Raw genomic sequence first — 16,542 nt, forward strand, 5'->3', positions numbered from 1 at the left:
TCAGCGAGGGAAGCTGCACAACCCTGTGGCCAATGATCCTATTGTCCAGCAGCTTTGTACTCCTGCTGGCATGTCAACCCTTAACCCCTCACGTGCAGTTCCTCGTGTGCAGCCAGCAGGGCATCTCTGCTGGTACAACTGGTGTTTGCTGTCCTGCTTGTCCCAGCTGAGATTATGCAGTTATTCAGAGTTGGTCACGGTATTTCCAATAGCAAAAACTTCCTCCCATTGCAATGCCAACACAGTGAGGATTCCTGTTAGTTCCACACCAGCCAGGCTAGGTTTGTGTTAGGATCAGAGGGGATGGCTCTGTGGCAGTGGCTTATCTGCTGCAAATCTTGTTCCTGCTACTGAGATGGTGAGTGTGCCCACTCAAAAACAACCAGGTTACAACAAAATATGCATGTTTTTCTTCCAGTTATAGAACAGTTTCTACCTCCTGAGCAGGGCTGCTGATCATGGTTCAAATGCAAAATCAGATCTGTATCAGTGTCTCCATTACAGTCCCCTTCAAACAGGGGCAGCGCTTTGCAGGCTCTTAGGAGAGAATAGAAGCAGGCTGCCTGTGTTGTTTGGCAGCAGATGTTCTGTTCGTCGTGGCTGACAGACACTGTGCTTCCACAAGGCACTCTGCAGGCCACTGTCTGCTGCAGGGTTAATTAGATAGGATAATTCTGGTCTGCAGATTATCTGTGTGGCTCTTGTTAGCTAGAACAGGAAGCACAGAACTGAAAGCCTGCAGAAGCCTTTAAAGGCTTGCTGGGAGCTTCTCTGATTTAGGCTGTCTTTTCCTTTCCTTCTTCAAGCTTACTTCACACAAAGTAACTGTGCTTCAAAGAAAGATGTGTGCATAAACACCCTGCAGTTAATTTCTTGCCTTCAATTGCTTGCTCATTTGTGGATGACATGTAACATAGTCTGAGTTACTCAAATCACAACGTAAGCACCCTTTGCACAGCAGATACAGCTTCTGAGGCTTTTAATTGTGGTGTTTATATTTTGCAATGTGTTGGTTCCTGTCTCCTTTACCTAATATTGAATGATCTAATCTGTGTCTCGTAAACGAATCTATTTTAGCTCCATTAGAATACCTCTTTAATTGAAGGCATACAGGCAGGCTGTGATGGAAGAAGCAGTGCTAACAGTAAATACAGCTAATGGAACGATTTACGGTGTGTGGATGCTCTTAGCTTTGATGATACCCTGATTAGCTGAGCTGCTATGTTTGATTTTACTTGTAATGAGAATTAATTGGAGAGCACTGCACGACAGCAGCAGTGCAATGATGTTTTCGTGTCTCAAAGAGGATGAGTGAAAGCACCCACCCCAATTCCTTTATTTGTGTTTCTTTATTTTACAGAAAAAAACAATGGATGTTTATAGGAGAGAGGTAACTGGTCATTCCTTGATTACTGCTTGTTCCAACATGTATGTATTGCTTTTATCACTGTTACTCGAGGGATCAGAGCCCCCTTTGCCAGGGATAATCTGTTCTAAGGATGCTTTGGTTTGGCTGGCAGTGTCTGTGCAGCACAGAGCTTTTGGCCACTGTGTTCTCAGCACATTTCCTCCCACTGCAGTGGGCAGGCAGCAGCTCTCATAGTGACATGAAGAAACACTGAAGGCTCAGCAAGAGCAGATAGCAGGGCTAAAATCCAACAGATCCAAATTAGTGGTGGGGAAATCACAGGAGATACATCCAATGGCGCCAGCGTAGAGACAGCCAAGGATCAATGATAATTACATGCTAAATCATCAGAGCATTTCTAGGTGCTGAGAATGGTAGCTACTATGCAGTTCTTTTATAGCAAGGAGTGTTTTTTCATTACTTTCACACTGAAAAATGGGCTTCTGGTATTTTCATTGAGCTCAGTGAAAATAGCCATTTTTCTCTGACAGTTTAGGGATGTTGTGATTCCTTGGACATCCAATAAATAGCTGGGAAGAAGAGCTCCTTGTTGTAGGTACTGTATGTACTGCCTCTCTCCTGCCTAGGAGAGGGCTTGTCTGCATATCTCATTTCTCCTAACCTTGGGCATGTCTGATCCCTTTCAGATTATGTACTATCAACAGGCCATCATGAAGTCCAGAGTGAAATCTTCTGTCTCCCTTGGAGGGTAAGTCCCGATTTCCTTCTGTCCACACATTAATTAGTCTTTGGTGCTCATCTCTGAGTGAGATGATGAAGCTGTCTGTTCTTGCAGCTGGTGACTCAGTCTGGGGAGTGGCTGCAGTGGCCGCACAGCCTGTTGTTTGTATGTTGGTGGCTGGGCTGTGTGCTCCTGTGCCATGTTACATACGTGTCAATGCCACCCAGCAGATCCTCTCAAATCCAAGATAAACGTGGAGCTTGGGCCTGTTCCCTCATAGAAAGACAGACATAGATGAATGAATTAGGAGGGAAGGCATAGGAAGTCATACCATCTTCACAGCTTGCAAGGCACAAGCAGTTTTGATCCTTTGTCATTTACACCCAGCTCATGTAAAACTCTCTTTGCCTCGGTTATCTGAAGTGTATGATGGAACTGGGGGTACCTGTCTGTCATCCAGGAATTTGGGATGCTTAAAGTTACACATTAGTACTAGTCTTATAAAGAATTATGCCCAATACATGGAGCGCAAAACACTTGGGAAAGTTGGATCTCCATCTTCAGCTGTGGGATTGGCTCCAAATCAAATTATTGTTGACGAGGATAAGATCAGTAACTAGATAGCGTGCATGCATCAGAGCACTACATTGATTTAGGAGGAGCTGCAAAGCATTAATCATTAAAAGAACAGAATGATGTTACCTGAGTTGACAGGTTTAGATTTGCAGCTTAATTAGAATGCATGGACTGGAGAGAATTATGCAGGTGCTGAATGCCTTGGCATTTCCAGTGAAAAGATAGGATCAAGCACTTCTGTGCCAAACCTGTGCTATACTTTGTGCAGAAGCATTATATAATCACCGGATCTATGCCAGGGTGCCTGTTAGCAACAGGCCCTTGGACAGTGCACTCCCTGCTTTGAGCACATAAAAGCAGTTTGGCCTGGAGGGAATTTTAAACAGAGAAACCAGATGATTTTGTTCAAGAATGAAAAAGGGAGGAGAGAATTAAAATTCCAGGACATTAGTGAAATTGGTTGTAATTACAAGTCTCACCAACTTAGAAGGTAGAAGGGTTTGTCTGGTTCCTGCTAGGATAGGGAGATTTTTGTGCTGTGCTGAGCCCTCACCCTCATGTATGGGAATGGGCTTTATAGTATGTGAGTGGAGAGGGAAGTCAGGATGTGCCTTGAGCACTGCCTTATCTCTTCCAGAGCTTGTTGGGATCTCTTACATCTTGTGGGGAGGCTGCAGAGGATCCAATCTGAGCAAAAGTGTTTGCTTTCCTTTTCTCTGCAGTGTGTGGCACAAAACAGCATGGGGGCAGGCATTTCTCTATCTGACCTATTGGCTGCAGAAGGAGACAGCAGTCTTTTGTGGGCTTAGTCCCACTTCCTTGAAGTGAGAGGGCAAAAGGAGGTGATGAAGGAGCCCTGGATATCCCAGAACTTGACCTGATATAATCAGTGCTTTGAAAGATGCTTGGGACATTTCTGTTTGGGAAGCGCAGAAGATTAACTGCGCTACTGAATTGGTTTTTGTATTTAGGCAGGGGCCACATTGCAGATCTCCATGGTAAGGCAGCAGCTCTGAGCATAACTTTAGTCTGTGCAGCCATTCATTTGATTGTAATGGGTCTGGCTGCGATTCTGTTGTAAGTTATGATTTTAATTTTGTTCAATTTACTCGCAGGCTTGTGAAGTACTCTGAGCAGTTTCTCTCCAATGATCCTATCTTGTCTGGATGCCTCCCTAGCAACCCCTGGATAACAGATGACCCTGATTTCTGGGATCTCAATGCAAAGCTGTATGTAGTGTTTTGGTTTTTTTTTGCCAGCTTGTGGTTTACAGTGACCTTTATGCTGGTTGAAATCAGAAAGGGGAACCACTGATCTCATCGTGATATTCAGGCCGTGATCATGAGCAGGGCAACAATTCCCCTTCTGACATGGCTAAAATAAGTGTCTGTGGGGAATACTTCCTTAACACCATGGAAATTCCTAAAATGTTGGGAGCATGCACTTAGAAGCTGCTCAATGGGCCTAATACTCCCTTGGATGACTTCAGTTTTACTAGCACAAAGATAGAATATGACTAGTTATGCTCAGGTATAGCACTTGATTTAGTATTAACCTTGCTACTAATGTAGCCCCTGCCAATGGTTTAGCAATTCAGAGTTCAACTACTTGGCTTTTTAGGGAGTTTGGACTGGGGACATGTACTGATGGTCCGTCCCTTCTCTGAGATATCCCTTGGTTCCTATTCAGATAGTATTTGCTAATTGTGTATTAGCAACTTTGGGGCTGAAGCATGCAGCTTCTCATTTGAGACCAGCAATCCTGTTATAGTGATAATATCCCATTAAGACAGCCCCAGAGGATACCTTCACATAGTGAAAGCTTTGGGCAACAATGATGTCCTCCTCCAGGTTGGGACTGAGTCAAACCTTCAGCAAAGCTGGGCCAGCATTGTGAAAGCAGAATAAGTGCAAGATAAACCCTCATCCCATTGTGTACCAAGTTGTTTAATTACTGCTTCCTTAGCGGGGCTGACTTAAGGAGCTCATTACGGCATTCTGGAAAACAGAAAGCACTAAGTCTCCTGACATTCCAACATTTTGGTTTTAATTATTCAATCATTTAGATAGACCTCATGAAACTGGCAGTACTGTTTGTATTCAACCTCTGCAGAGTGGAAATCCCCACCAGAATGCGCGTGGAGCGATGGGCTTTTAATTTCAGCGAGCTGATACGAGACCCAAAAGGTCGGCAGAACTTCCAGCTCTTCCTGAAGAAGGAATTCAGCGGTGAGTCCCTTGACTCTCTTTCTCATTGCCTGGGGCGCACAGCAGGATGCTGCTGCTCAGCTGAGCCGGGGCACCAGGAGAAATCCGTGCCTTTGCAATAGATGCCGTGAGTTGTAACAGAGATAAAAGTCACGAAGTAGAGCGACTGTGCAGCCAGTGCATGCAATACCACCTAGTGGCATAGGACATGCAGTACAGCTGTACAGGGCACTCGTGTGAGCTGGAGCTGGTTGAATTTGCATGCTCTTGCAGTGGGAAGCTGTTTCATTCCTTAAGTCTCCAGGAGATTTTTAGGGTGGCTGTAAGAACTAGAGAGGCTCTGACCTGGGGCTCTGTTGTATTGAATCAAACAAATTCAGTTTAGGAGTTAATAAATGGGATTTCATTGGTCTCATTCTGTACTCACTGAATCCTTGTTGTGTGCAGGAGAGAACCTGAGTTTCTGGGAAGCCTGTGAGGATCTCAAATATGGAGACCAGTCCAAAGTCAAAGAAAAAGCAGAAGAAATTTACAAGTGAGTGATGATTTTACATTCTTACACTCTCTACATGAGTCCCGTATTCTCTCTCCACCCGTTGTCATTACCCAAGCAGTTTATTCCTGAAGCTTTGCCATATCCCCATGTAGGAATGGAGCTCGTGAAGATAAAAGCTTAAATATTGTTACATGGCTGCTTTTCCCCTCTGCTCTCCAGTATAATGTTTAAGAGAAATCTTAGCTTGTAGTTTAAATAGCAGAAGAGCAAATGTCATAGCGTTGCCACAGAATGAGTAGAGAGACCCTTTTTGCTTCCAGAGGGCTAAAATTTGGTTTATATTGTGTGTTACATTGCAAGAGGAAGTGACTGAATGTCACAGCTCACTTTGCTGGAGAGAAGATTAATTGCTCGAGATCATTTACAGCAAATTGTAGTGGGAAGTTGGAGGGACTTTTCCTTTCATCCACAGACAGAGGAATCTCCGGGAATTCACTTGTTAATGACGCTGTTGATCCATCTCTCCTTGTAGGCTCTTCCTTGCTCCAGGAGCTAGGCGCTGGATTAACATCGATGGCACAACAATGGGCATCACGGTCAAAGGCCTCAAGCACCCTCATCGCTATGTTTTAGACGCTGCTCAAACCCACATTTACATGCTGATGAAAAAGGTTTGTTATTTGTTTCCAAGCCTCGGGGGGATTCCAGGTCTCGTGGCCTTTCCATGTCTTTGACTGTTACCAGCTGTCACTTTCGAGTGGCCTCTGTTTGAAAATCCCTCAGATTTGCTGACTTAAGCAAACACTGGGTCAGGTCTTTGTATTTTGCTGCTGCTTTTTTTCCTAAGGTTGGCTGTGGTTAGGTGAATGCTAGAAGTCCTGCTTCCTAAATATCCCCTCGGTCAAATTGTGCTCAGCAAGGAGGAATGCTGCTGGCCAAATCAGCAGCTAATGCAAATGGACAATGAAAGCAAAAGTTGATTTTAAGCCAGTTGTTGAAAGGTTTGGCTTCTGAAACATGAGTTCTTCACCCTGCAATGACTGTGGGACCCCTGGGTTGTACCTGGGAAGTGTTACTAGGAGATGAAAATTCTTGGGAATTTTACAAGATGAAAAGATATTGGCTTAAGTATCTACATTAGCCTGAAGAATTGAAGTCACTTGGGGCTGCTGGGTGAGGCTGTCCAGTTCCCAGCCTCCTTGGCTCCCAAGCAGATATATTTGGTGGTGAATTTAATAAGCCCATAGCTACCAACTTCCCTTTTTTCTCCTATAGGACTCCTATGGCCGCTATTTAAAGTCTCCAGTATACAAGGAAATGCTGGCCAAGGCTGTTGTGCCACAAGAAACTGTCAAAAAAAGGCAAGTGAAACTAAACACAGTTGTGGGTTTTTGCTTTTCTTGTTGTAAGGGTTGAAAAAGCCTGGGTTACAGCAAAATTACTATCATTTAGATTTTCGCTTAATTAAATATATTTTTTTTTCACTAAGAAGATGCCTTTCTTTGAGATTCATTATGCTGCCTATTTGTGAGCCCTTTGGAAATGCCTCATGTGCAATCAGAATCTGCTTGACGATAACTCATCTGCTTTGCCTGTTGGGTCTTTTCAGAAATGCTGTGATTGTTGCATTAATCGTGGCGTTTTTCTTGGAAGGAGGGAGGGTATGAGAACTCTCAGCCATGAAACACTGGCTGCCAGAGGTGATGAAGAGCTGCTGCAGGATCCTCCATGGATTCTGCTTTGCTCTGCCTGGACAAAACTGTTTGCACCCTACACAGTGAAGGTGAAAGGCGTCTTATCTGTGGGTGATACAAGGTAGACAGCCTGAGAAGGGGAAGGCTTAAAATGGCTCCTTCCAAACCGAGGTGAGAGTTGCACAGCAAATGTAGGCAACTTGAACTGCAGTAGCTTCTCCAAACAAGATGTGCACTGTCAGAGCCAGACTGGGTGATGTGCTCTTTTCTCTGTTCCTCTTCCACTCGTCAGCCTAGCAAACAAAAAGAGGAATAATGGACTTTCACACTTTTGTTTCTTTTTCTTCCTGCGCAGTTCCAGTTTCCCATTCGGACGCCGTCATCTCCGCTCCAGTCCCAGCCCCATCATCCTCAGGCAGCAGGAGGAAGAAGCCAAAGCTAAAGAAGCTGCCGCCACTGTGGACATCACACAGGTCATGAGCAAGTTGGATCGGAGGAGCCAGCTCAAGCAGGAACCTCCCAAGTAGGCTCTGAGCCCTGCAGGGCACAGCGCAGGGAAAAGACAAGCTGAGGCCAGTGTTGAGCTTTGTCTCCCCTTCCTGAAGGTGTCAGTGCTGCTTTAGGTTTCCCAGGCCAGCTCTGCCAGCAGCCTGCTTCCTGCATGTTGCCATGGCTTCTGCAGCAGCGGATGTCTCTTCCCAGGCACATCAGGCATGGGATTGCTACTGGAGCCAGGCTGCTGGTTGTGCTGGATTCACAGCATAGGGCTAAAATCCCTCTGTGCACACCATGATGGGGGATGCCTTCGGCTGCCTCTCCCTGTCTGCTGCTCCTCCGGCAGCTGGGATGGCACAAGGTAGAGTGAAGCTGTGCTGTCCCAGTCCTTTGGGTTCATACTGACCTTCCTTGGAGCAGCAGTTGAGGACTGTCCAGGGAGCAGAGCAAGGCACCCCAGCTCAGAATGTGTCCATGCTGGTGTCCATCCTCTCAGCAGGATTGTTCACCCTCCTGTGGTGTTCATCCACTGGGAGGAGTGGTCACATAAATTCTCCATCTGCTCTAAGGCACTTCACATATCCTGCACCTCCCAATCAGTGCAAAGGAGCTGCAGGCAGAAGAACGGGACAGACTTCTTGTGAGAACAATACAAGGAGCATTTCTGAAGGTTTGGGTGTCCCTTTGAATTTTAATGACAATCCCAAGTTCCCTTGGCACACTGGAGATCAGTGGAAAGCTCTGCTCTCTCCCCATTACCCTACACACAAGGAGCTAGGTGTGCAGGCTTAGAGCTGTCTCTCACAGGAGCTCGCAGGAGTGCTTGAGAGATGCTGCCATATCTTTGTGTTTCTTTTATCAAGTCATTTCTGCCTCTTGTCTTGTCTTTTTCCTGCTATTCTATTTTCTGTACAATAAAAAATAAAGAAATAACAGGAGGTAGTTCCAGTTGTCACTGGTATGTAGCCCAGAGGCAAAGAAGAGCCAGGGCAGAGGTGTTAAGAGTTGATTTCAAGTTTAAGTAGTGGGATTTTTTGTTGTTGTTCTCTTTTTTTCTCCATTTCTTCTATCTCTTTTGCTCCTTAGAATAGGAAATCTAAACAACTACGTTAGCGCTAAAGAGCTTGGGGAGATTCCCAGCCTGTCTGGACCAGGCTGATGATTATCAGAACTGGGAAGATTCCTGCAAAGCTCAGTGAAGGCAGTGGGGTGGGGGTGGGGAAGGCAGAAAATCTTGTTTGTTAGAAGCTGGGGGAAGCAGAGGAACTGGATGGGAAGAACTGAAGTACAGGAAACCACTTAACTCCTCTGTATTGTTCATTTATTTTTACTACTGGAATGAAACTGCAGAAAAACGAAGGTAGAGAAACCTGGTGTGAGTAGGATCTGCATATAGACCAGCCTGTCACAGCCAGGCCTTAGGCCCAAGCAGCTTTGAATAGAATTCTTGCTTCCCATGAGCATATTATCAGGTGCAGATTCAGGGCTATGTGATCTGATCTGGTGTCCCTGCAGAACCAGCCTCCTTCGTTTTGCAGCTGAGCTATGGGAGATTTTCAATGACCTCTGTTAACCTAATGGTGATATAACCTTTTTAGAGGAATTGAAATCAAGTTGCATGAGTCTTTTGCTCTGATGTCAAGGCCTGCTTGCTAAATCTCTGTTCATGTTCCCAAAGGAATCAATGGTAAATTTTGCAGTACCATAAGGGGGAGCAGATTCAGGTATGAATGCTTAAAACCACAAGGCTTGTTTACACGAGGTACTGAGAACCATCAGCTTACCTTGACAAGAGAGCACTGAAGAGCCTGGCAGGGTTGGTTTAAAGCTGTTTGGATGTGATGAGCTCTATGTTCTTCAGAGCTCGTGTAACATGGAGCACTGAACGTGTTGGGATTGCCAGTAGTAGTAACATATGGAAGATCAAGTCAGGATATAAATAATAAATAGCAAATCTGTGTGTTCCAGTCAGTCCCTCTGATTCTACTTCTGTTTTGTTTGCAGCTGTGCTTTTTATGTTACCTCTATCTATTCCTTTCTCTGATTTGATTTTAACATCTCAGCTTTACCTTGCTGTCCTACTGGCAAGGGTTAATGCTGCCAGTTGGGTTAATGCTGCTCTGGAGTCCCCATGCTGGTGTAACTCCAGGCAGAAGCTGGCTCTGTTCTGCTTATAGGCTGAGTAAGCTGGTATGACACAGCTTGGTCCCTTGCTGCTCAGTCCCTAAAGAGGAAGGTTGCGTGGTACAAAGTGTGACCATGGTACAAACTGAACTTCACTTTATGTCAGCCAAGAAATTGTTTGTTTCCATTGCAAGTCAGAGCAGGAGGTTGTTTGTTTCTTGGGCATTGCTTTCATGCATTCATCTGTCTAATAAAAATAAATGTAGAAAATGGAAAAAAAAACCCAAACCAAAAACCTGTTCATCCTTCTCTGTCGTGTCTCAGTGTGTTTATCCTTCTCTGCCATCTCTTTGCCATGCATGCATTGTCTGTATGTACTTCTGCTCTCAGTACTTCAGTTTGGAGCCTTGAGCTGCATTTCATCCTGATGCAGTGAGGCCTTGGGAGCTGGGTGGATGAATGTCTCCTCCTACTCATCCAAAGGGCTTCATTAACTGAGCCTGAGCTACTGCAGCCCCAGCTGGAGACATGGGGCTTCAGTCTGAGACGTAACACCACCTTGTGTTATCATTCATTGGGGCTTGGACTCATTGTGCCCTATGGGTCCTGATACACCCGTGTGCTTGTAATTCAAGAATTCGAAGCATTTCTGGACTTTTTCCTTCCTATCTTTGATATATTCAGATACCTTCATTACAAACTCCTTGATAAACGAACCTGGTTTCTTGCCTTAAAGCAGATGGAGAATTTATGTCCGTATATGCTGGGAAATGGTCTTATCTGAATTACTTTCTTGGCCATGAGGTGTCAGCACACTGTACACAACACAGCTGGAGCAGAGCTTGCAGAGTGGGACTAAGACTTGTAGCACCAAGTTCATTAAAAGCCAGCTAATAGCTGAGACAAAACAAAAACAACGCTAAACCCTTCTTGAGAAGCCACAGAGTGGCATCATTTCTTAATCAAAACCAGAAAGGATCCCAAAGAGCAAACGGTGCAGGAGAGCAGCAAAGGCTTCTCTATGAACTCCACTTTTCCCCACCCCCGTGACAGGAGGTGAAGCTGCTGATCGTTGCTTTGTATGGGGCTGACTTTGCAGAGCTGAGGTTGGTGGAATCTCCCCCATGCCCCCATTGCCACTCAGTGCTCACACGGTGACATCTGAGGCTCACAGCCCTGTTGGAGGTCGAGCGTGTTGGAGTCAGAGCTCTTTCAGTTCAGATCCCCTCGCTGTGCAGTAGCCCATTTAAAGCCTCCTGGAGTCACCTGGAAGAATTAGCTCACTGCAGCAACTTCCACATCCAGAGTATTCCGATAATGTGAGGGATGTATAAGGTTAATGACTGGAAAAAGTGATCCCTCCCTGTGGGCAGTTTCTTATAAAACTCCCTGCTGTTTGGCTGAGAGAAGAAAGGAGGCTGCGGCGGTGGTGAGGATCCCAGTGTCCTGCTCACTGCTGGGAGAGCTCTGTGCCTGAGCTGCTATGCTGCCACTGGGCTCCAGGTATGGTTTGAATGCATGGGGAAGGGCAAAGGATGCTGCTTAATTAATGAATGTGCTGCTCCCAGGTGCAGGTCCTGCACCATGTACCTGTTCAGGCTCCTCTATCCCCCTCTGCTCAGCCTGCCCCACAGGCACTGGGCTTTGTTGTGATCATATGTTTATACTTTCCTTGTCCTCCGTTGGCTACAAGGCTGGCTTCTGGGGTTCCCCACATCCCGGGCTGCCTCCCAGCAACCTCAAGGGGACACTGTTGGGACGGGATGGGAGCAGAAAGCAGTGCTGGCAGCTCTGCCACCTCAATGGGCACATAGTGCTGGTGTGACCTGAAGGCTGGAGTGTGGGATGTTGCATCCCTGTGGTGCTGAGCCCCTGTTAAAATACATGAATAAAAAACTCTTCTCCAGGTGATGGACGTCTCTCAAACCTCCCCCCAGACCTGACATTTCCCTCTCTTCTCTCCAGCTGGGACACAAACACCAAAAGCACCAAGCACCTCTTTGATTTCTTTTTTCCCTCAAGTCTCTGACTCTGCATTGCTCAAGCCTCATTAATTTAAAAATGGAACAAAGAATGCTCAGCATCCCACAGGATCAGGCCTCGGGAGCAGGAAGCACCGGTTGGCTCAGGAGAGAGTTGGTTACCATGAGATTCATGGGGTGGTTTCAGCAGGCTGTGCAAAGGGATGGCTCTGTAAGCAGGCTCATCCTGCACGGAGCATCACCGCATCCCCCAGTGAGATGGGAACCTGGTGGTGTAACAGTGCTGTGGGTGGAACTTACCTCTGTGCAGGGGCTCAGGCTCTGGAATAGGATCAGTTCAGGGCATCCACACCCCAACCTGCGAACATCTGAGTGTCTGAATGCTGATAAAGACATTCTGGATGATAAAGTCTCCATGAGTCAGCTTTATTGGGGTGCAGAGCCTCGGGGATGCAGGAGGAAATACAGGCAGTGGGGAGTTTTCCCATTGCCTCCGGGGATTTGTTGTATGTATTTTGCACTACGCCTGGCCCGGAAGCAGAGGTGAGCACCTCATAGGATCCCTTTGGGGCTGCAGGTTCCCAGATCTCTTCTACACCACACCAAAGAGGAAAAGATGAGCTATTGCAAGTCAGTTTACCTTTTAAAATTCATGTTGCCATAGCAGCTCAGCACACTGTCTCAAGTCCTCCTTCTTGCAAAACTTTGATCACCATGAAAACAGAATTATGTTGTTCTCCAACATGTTCTACATATAAATATACCAAAGTTCCCATAGTTCATGCTTCAGCATCTCTGCAAAGACCTCTTTTATTGCTCCCTCGCAGCATTTCCCAGGCCAGAGGACAGCACTGGGCTCTACAGCAGTGTGAAGCCATCACCCCAGTGCTCATCCATCAGCTGAGCTTTTGCTTCCAGCAGTTTCCAACACAGGCTGCTACAACACAGTGCTGAACCCACATGCCACTCCTTCCCCATGGATGGCAGCAATTCCCTCTCCCTTGGCTCTGCTCTTTGCCCACCAGCTCTGCCCCTTCCCTGGAGTATTACAAGGGGACAACTGAATTTATTCTCAGCATCCTCCTTGCTGGAGCAGCTCTTGCTCCTTCACCTTCCCGCTGTTGCACTGTGCTGGGAGCAATGGAAGGAGTTTCCATAAGCACCATCAAATCCTTCTCAGAGCAATCCTTTCGCTTTCATTGCGTGTCCCATTTTCTGGTTGCATTCATGCTGGCAATGAGTGAGCAAAGAAAGAAAGAAAATTAGTCTGGACACGGACAAATATGCAACAATAACCTATGCAGCCATTGGGTCAAACAGCACATTAACCCGAGCTACCATCCTGCTGTTGTTGTTTGGATGGATCCATCTCCCCACACCAGGTGAGACCATTCCAGGCCAGGACTGGGAGAGGGCAGTGGGATTTCTATTAGTGTGCACAGCCAGACTTCTTCTCATCAGCTTTTTCTTTTTTTCTTCCTTTTTTATCCCAATCAACTGAAGGGGAAAAAAAAAATAAAAAAATAAAAAAAGAAAAAGAAAAAAAAATTGGGGTAAAAGTTGAAGAACACTTTAATTTATAAGAAAAAGAACTAAATAATTGATGTAGTCATGGTGCCAAAGGTAATTTCTGCTGCTCCCTCTATCTCACAAAGACATTTAGCATTGATTGAGATCAAAGTATCAAAAACCCCTGCTGCTGAGCTGAAAGGCAAAACTTTCGGCTGCCTTTCTCCGCTCTAATAATATCGTCTTTATGTAGTTAATAAACTGCACACTTCAGTCAAACTATATCATTACAGAAGACTTAGGGAGCTAATAATTTAAAAGCAAAGAATTGCCTCTGTTCTTCGCTTTGAACTAAACAACATTCTGTTGAATGAAGGGGACATCAAAGCTTTGTTACTATTACCAATGTGGCTGGAGCATAGGGCCGCACAGAGTGTGTACTTCAGTCATCAAGAGAGAGAAAAAAAAGAAAGATTAAAGATATTGGCTTATCAACCCACAGGCAGAACCAGGTGTTTTCTTTTCTGCTGTGCAAGCATCAGGTGGTTTGCTTATCAATGAGTTTTCTTGTTAAATAAATGTACATGACTTAGGCTGATCCCACCCATCCCGGCTGTGGCCCTTTTATTTTCTTTGGAAAACATGGGATGGAGGCTGTTTGTTGGCCAACCTGGCCTTCTCACAGGGGCTGCCTCTGATTGCTGCCCCACTTTATCCATGTGTGCCATGGGGCAGCGACACAAGGTCCATGGCCACCAGGAGGGCCTGGTCCAGCCCCAGCTTCTTCCCCTTGGATGTTGTTCCATTGCTCATTTCTGAAAGCACTGTCACAAGGATGAGAATCAGCACAGAATCATAGAATGGCCTGGGTTGAAAAGGACTTCAAAGTTCATCTAGTTTCAACCCCAGTGCCATGGGCAGGGTCACCAATCGATAGACTGGGCTGCCCAGAGCCACATCCAGCCTGGCCTTGAATTCCCCCAGGGATGGGGTGCACAGAACAGTGGATTTTCTATGTCCTTTCCACATACCTGGCTAAAAGAGAGTTTTCCCTGGGGCAATAGGGAAGTGAAAGTGGAATCCAAGGGGCCCTTCCGTGGTGCCAGGCTGGACCTTCCATTCTGTTAGGATGCTCAAACATGGGGCTGTAGTGTGAGTTTTGCATTGATGGATGGGGTCAGCACCTGAGATCAGGGCCTCTCACCCCTCCTGCTCACACCTCACAGCCCTGATGCTCCCCTGGGTGTTCCAGGCAGGTCTCAGAGCTGACAGTTTGGTGTGGGCTCTATTATGGGATGCTTCTGCTTCTTAAATGCTGCTTTTCATTTGCATCAAAACCTCTCCTTGGTTCTTGGCGGTCTGGATCTTATCCCCTATTAAAGACTGGAATTTAAAGAAGCAGAAAATAATGGCTTATTTCAAAGTAACAATTCGGCTGCTTTTTGAAGCGGTGTCCTTATTCAAAACCACTTAAATTTATACATATTACCAAGTCTTTATTATCCTCAGAGGCTGAACCAATGTGGATCTTGATTTCTTCATCAGAAAGTTGAGATGTGAGCGGATGGGATATTAACCATAGGTAACTAATGGCTTCCTGAGAACTATTGCTTCCGTTATTCCTTAAAATACTTTGCAAAGCCTATTAAGGTGGGGAGAAACTTCATATCAAACAGACATCTGCAAAGGGACAATCTTCTGCTTTTGGTCCTTTGGAATAGCCGGCTGGAGCTTGTGCCAGAGCACATGTATAGTTGTGTGCATGTGCTGCTGGGCTGCACTGATTGCAATGGAAGTGGCTTCACTGTGCATTGAGGACAATATTCCAGCCCTGATGAAGTTGCCTTTCATTTCATTTCAGTAGGACTGACACCTTTATCTGCAAAGTGGAAGAGGTTCATCCAGCAGGTACAATTGTTGTTGACATCTAATGACCAGAATAATGTTAACTGCCCTTTAAATGTAGAGCAGCTCGCCCATTACTGCTTGTCTTCTGCAGAAGCAGTGGTGAAGACAACCTCATGGGTCATCTATCAGACAGCCTGAGCCAAAGGACCCCTGACACACTCTGCTCGATGCATATGGGCTGTCTTTAATGGGATCTGTTGGGCACAACACCCACGATTTGCACATAGAAATTAATGCTCAGTGGTTATTTCAGACAGCCCATAGAGCAGAGTATCCAGCACCGCTTCTGGAGCATATTATCTGTCCATCTGTCTGTCTATCTGTCTACCTACAGGCTGATCCATTCACAGAATGATAATTCCTGCAGCCCTTAGAAGTGCTCCCACATCCACTCAGTGCTGTCAGCCAGCACGGTGCTGAGAAAGGCTTTCCAGTAGGGCAGGGATGCAGAGCTGAAGGCTCTCGAGCCAACCTGCACAAGATCTGGCGATACAAAGAAAAGAAAGTGACTCTGTTGGGAGTGCAAGGCAGAGTGAGGCTGTCTTTAGCCTCTACCAAAACCACTGTCAGTGCTTTTGCCTTTTCACAGCAAAGCTCTTCGCAAAGCTAATTGGGTTAGTGCCTTGCAGGGGGTTTTCAGTGTCTGCAGGAGATGGGCTGCTGCAAACACCTTCCCCTTCAAGGCGCACAGCGTTGCCTTTTTCACACCACAGCTCTCTCCCTGGCTTCTGTTCTCGAAAAGCAAAAGTCCCAGGCTGTTCTTCAGTATCAGCCATTACAGCATTTCAGTTCTTTCCTCCCAGCCATTTTCAAATGTTCAACTTAAAAGGAAGATGTTTCATTTTAGGCCAAATTCCCCCCTCCTCTCCCTTTCCCTTCTCTTCTCCTTCCCCCCTCCTGCCTTTCTCTGGAAGAAGAACAAAGTCATTCAAATCAGGAAGCTGAGGAACTCCATGTACACTTTCCACTGGGACCTCAATCCCTACTGGTTTGGCTTGATTTGATTGAAGTGTAATTTAATCCTTCACCATTTGTCATAATGTCATTTATGTATAAAAACAACACCACATCCAAATGTCAGATGAGCAGTGAGGAGCTCTCTGGGAGGCAAGAAGCCCAGCGGGGTGAGCTGTGTGCTGGGGATGGAGGGGCCACATCCCCATTGGGGCCATTGCTGCTGGGATGGAGGGTCTGCGCTCAGAGCAAAGTGATGGGGTGATGGTGAGAACATCCATGTATGTGCTGGTGAAAATACCATGGGAACAGTGCAGTGGTGGTGACAGCATTGGGCTATTGCCCTCCATTACCTGTAGGAGCATGGTAGGGCTGCACTCTAGCTCAAACCATTGAGTGGAAACCACTGAAGAGGAATAGAAGGTCTGACCTCACATTGATGCCTAGTCTGGGATGCACCTCAATCCATCCCATGGACTGCCACTCAATCCATCAATCCATCCCATG

General features: G+C 46.1%; 1 protein-coding gene across 2 annotated transcripts in view; it reads left to right on the forward strand.

The window, feature by feature from the left end:
- RGS9 (regulator of G protein signaling 9) overlaps window positions 1-13,776 on the forward strand; it is a 29,519-nt gene extending 15,743 nt beyond the window's left edge. For both annotated transcript variants that reach the window (XM_015880054.2, XM_015880055.2), the window contains exons 10-17: window positions 1,361-1,390; window positions 2,056-2,117; window positions 3,782-3,895; window positions 4,779-4,894; window positions 5,321-5,408; window positions 5,902-6,040; window positions 6,645-6,730; window positions 7,419-13,776. In XM_015880054.2, the coding sequence (XP_015735540.1) occupies window positions 1,361-1,390; window positions 2,056-2,117; window positions 3,782-3,895; window positions 4,779-4,894; window positions 5,321-5,408; window positions 5,902-6,040; window positions 6,645-6,730; window positions 7,419-7,590 (807 nt within the window). In that variant the 3' untranslated portion in view covers window positions 7,591-13,776. The remainder of the gene's footprint in view (window positions 1-1,360; window positions 1,391-2,055; window positions 2,118-3,781; window positions 3,896-4,778; window positions 4,895-5,320; window positions 5,409-5,901; window positions 6,041-6,644; window positions 6,731-7,418) is intronic.
- The last annotated feature ends 2,766 nt before the right edge of the window (window positions 13,777-16,542 follow it).

This window comes from Coturnix japonica, chromosome 18 (genome assembly GCF_001577835.2).
Source record: "Coturnix japonica isolate 7356 chromosome 18, Coturnix japonica 2.1, whole genome shotgun sequence".
Lineage (NCBI taxonomy): Eukaryota > Metazoa > Chordata > Aves > Galliformes > Phasianidae > Coturnix > Coturnix japonica.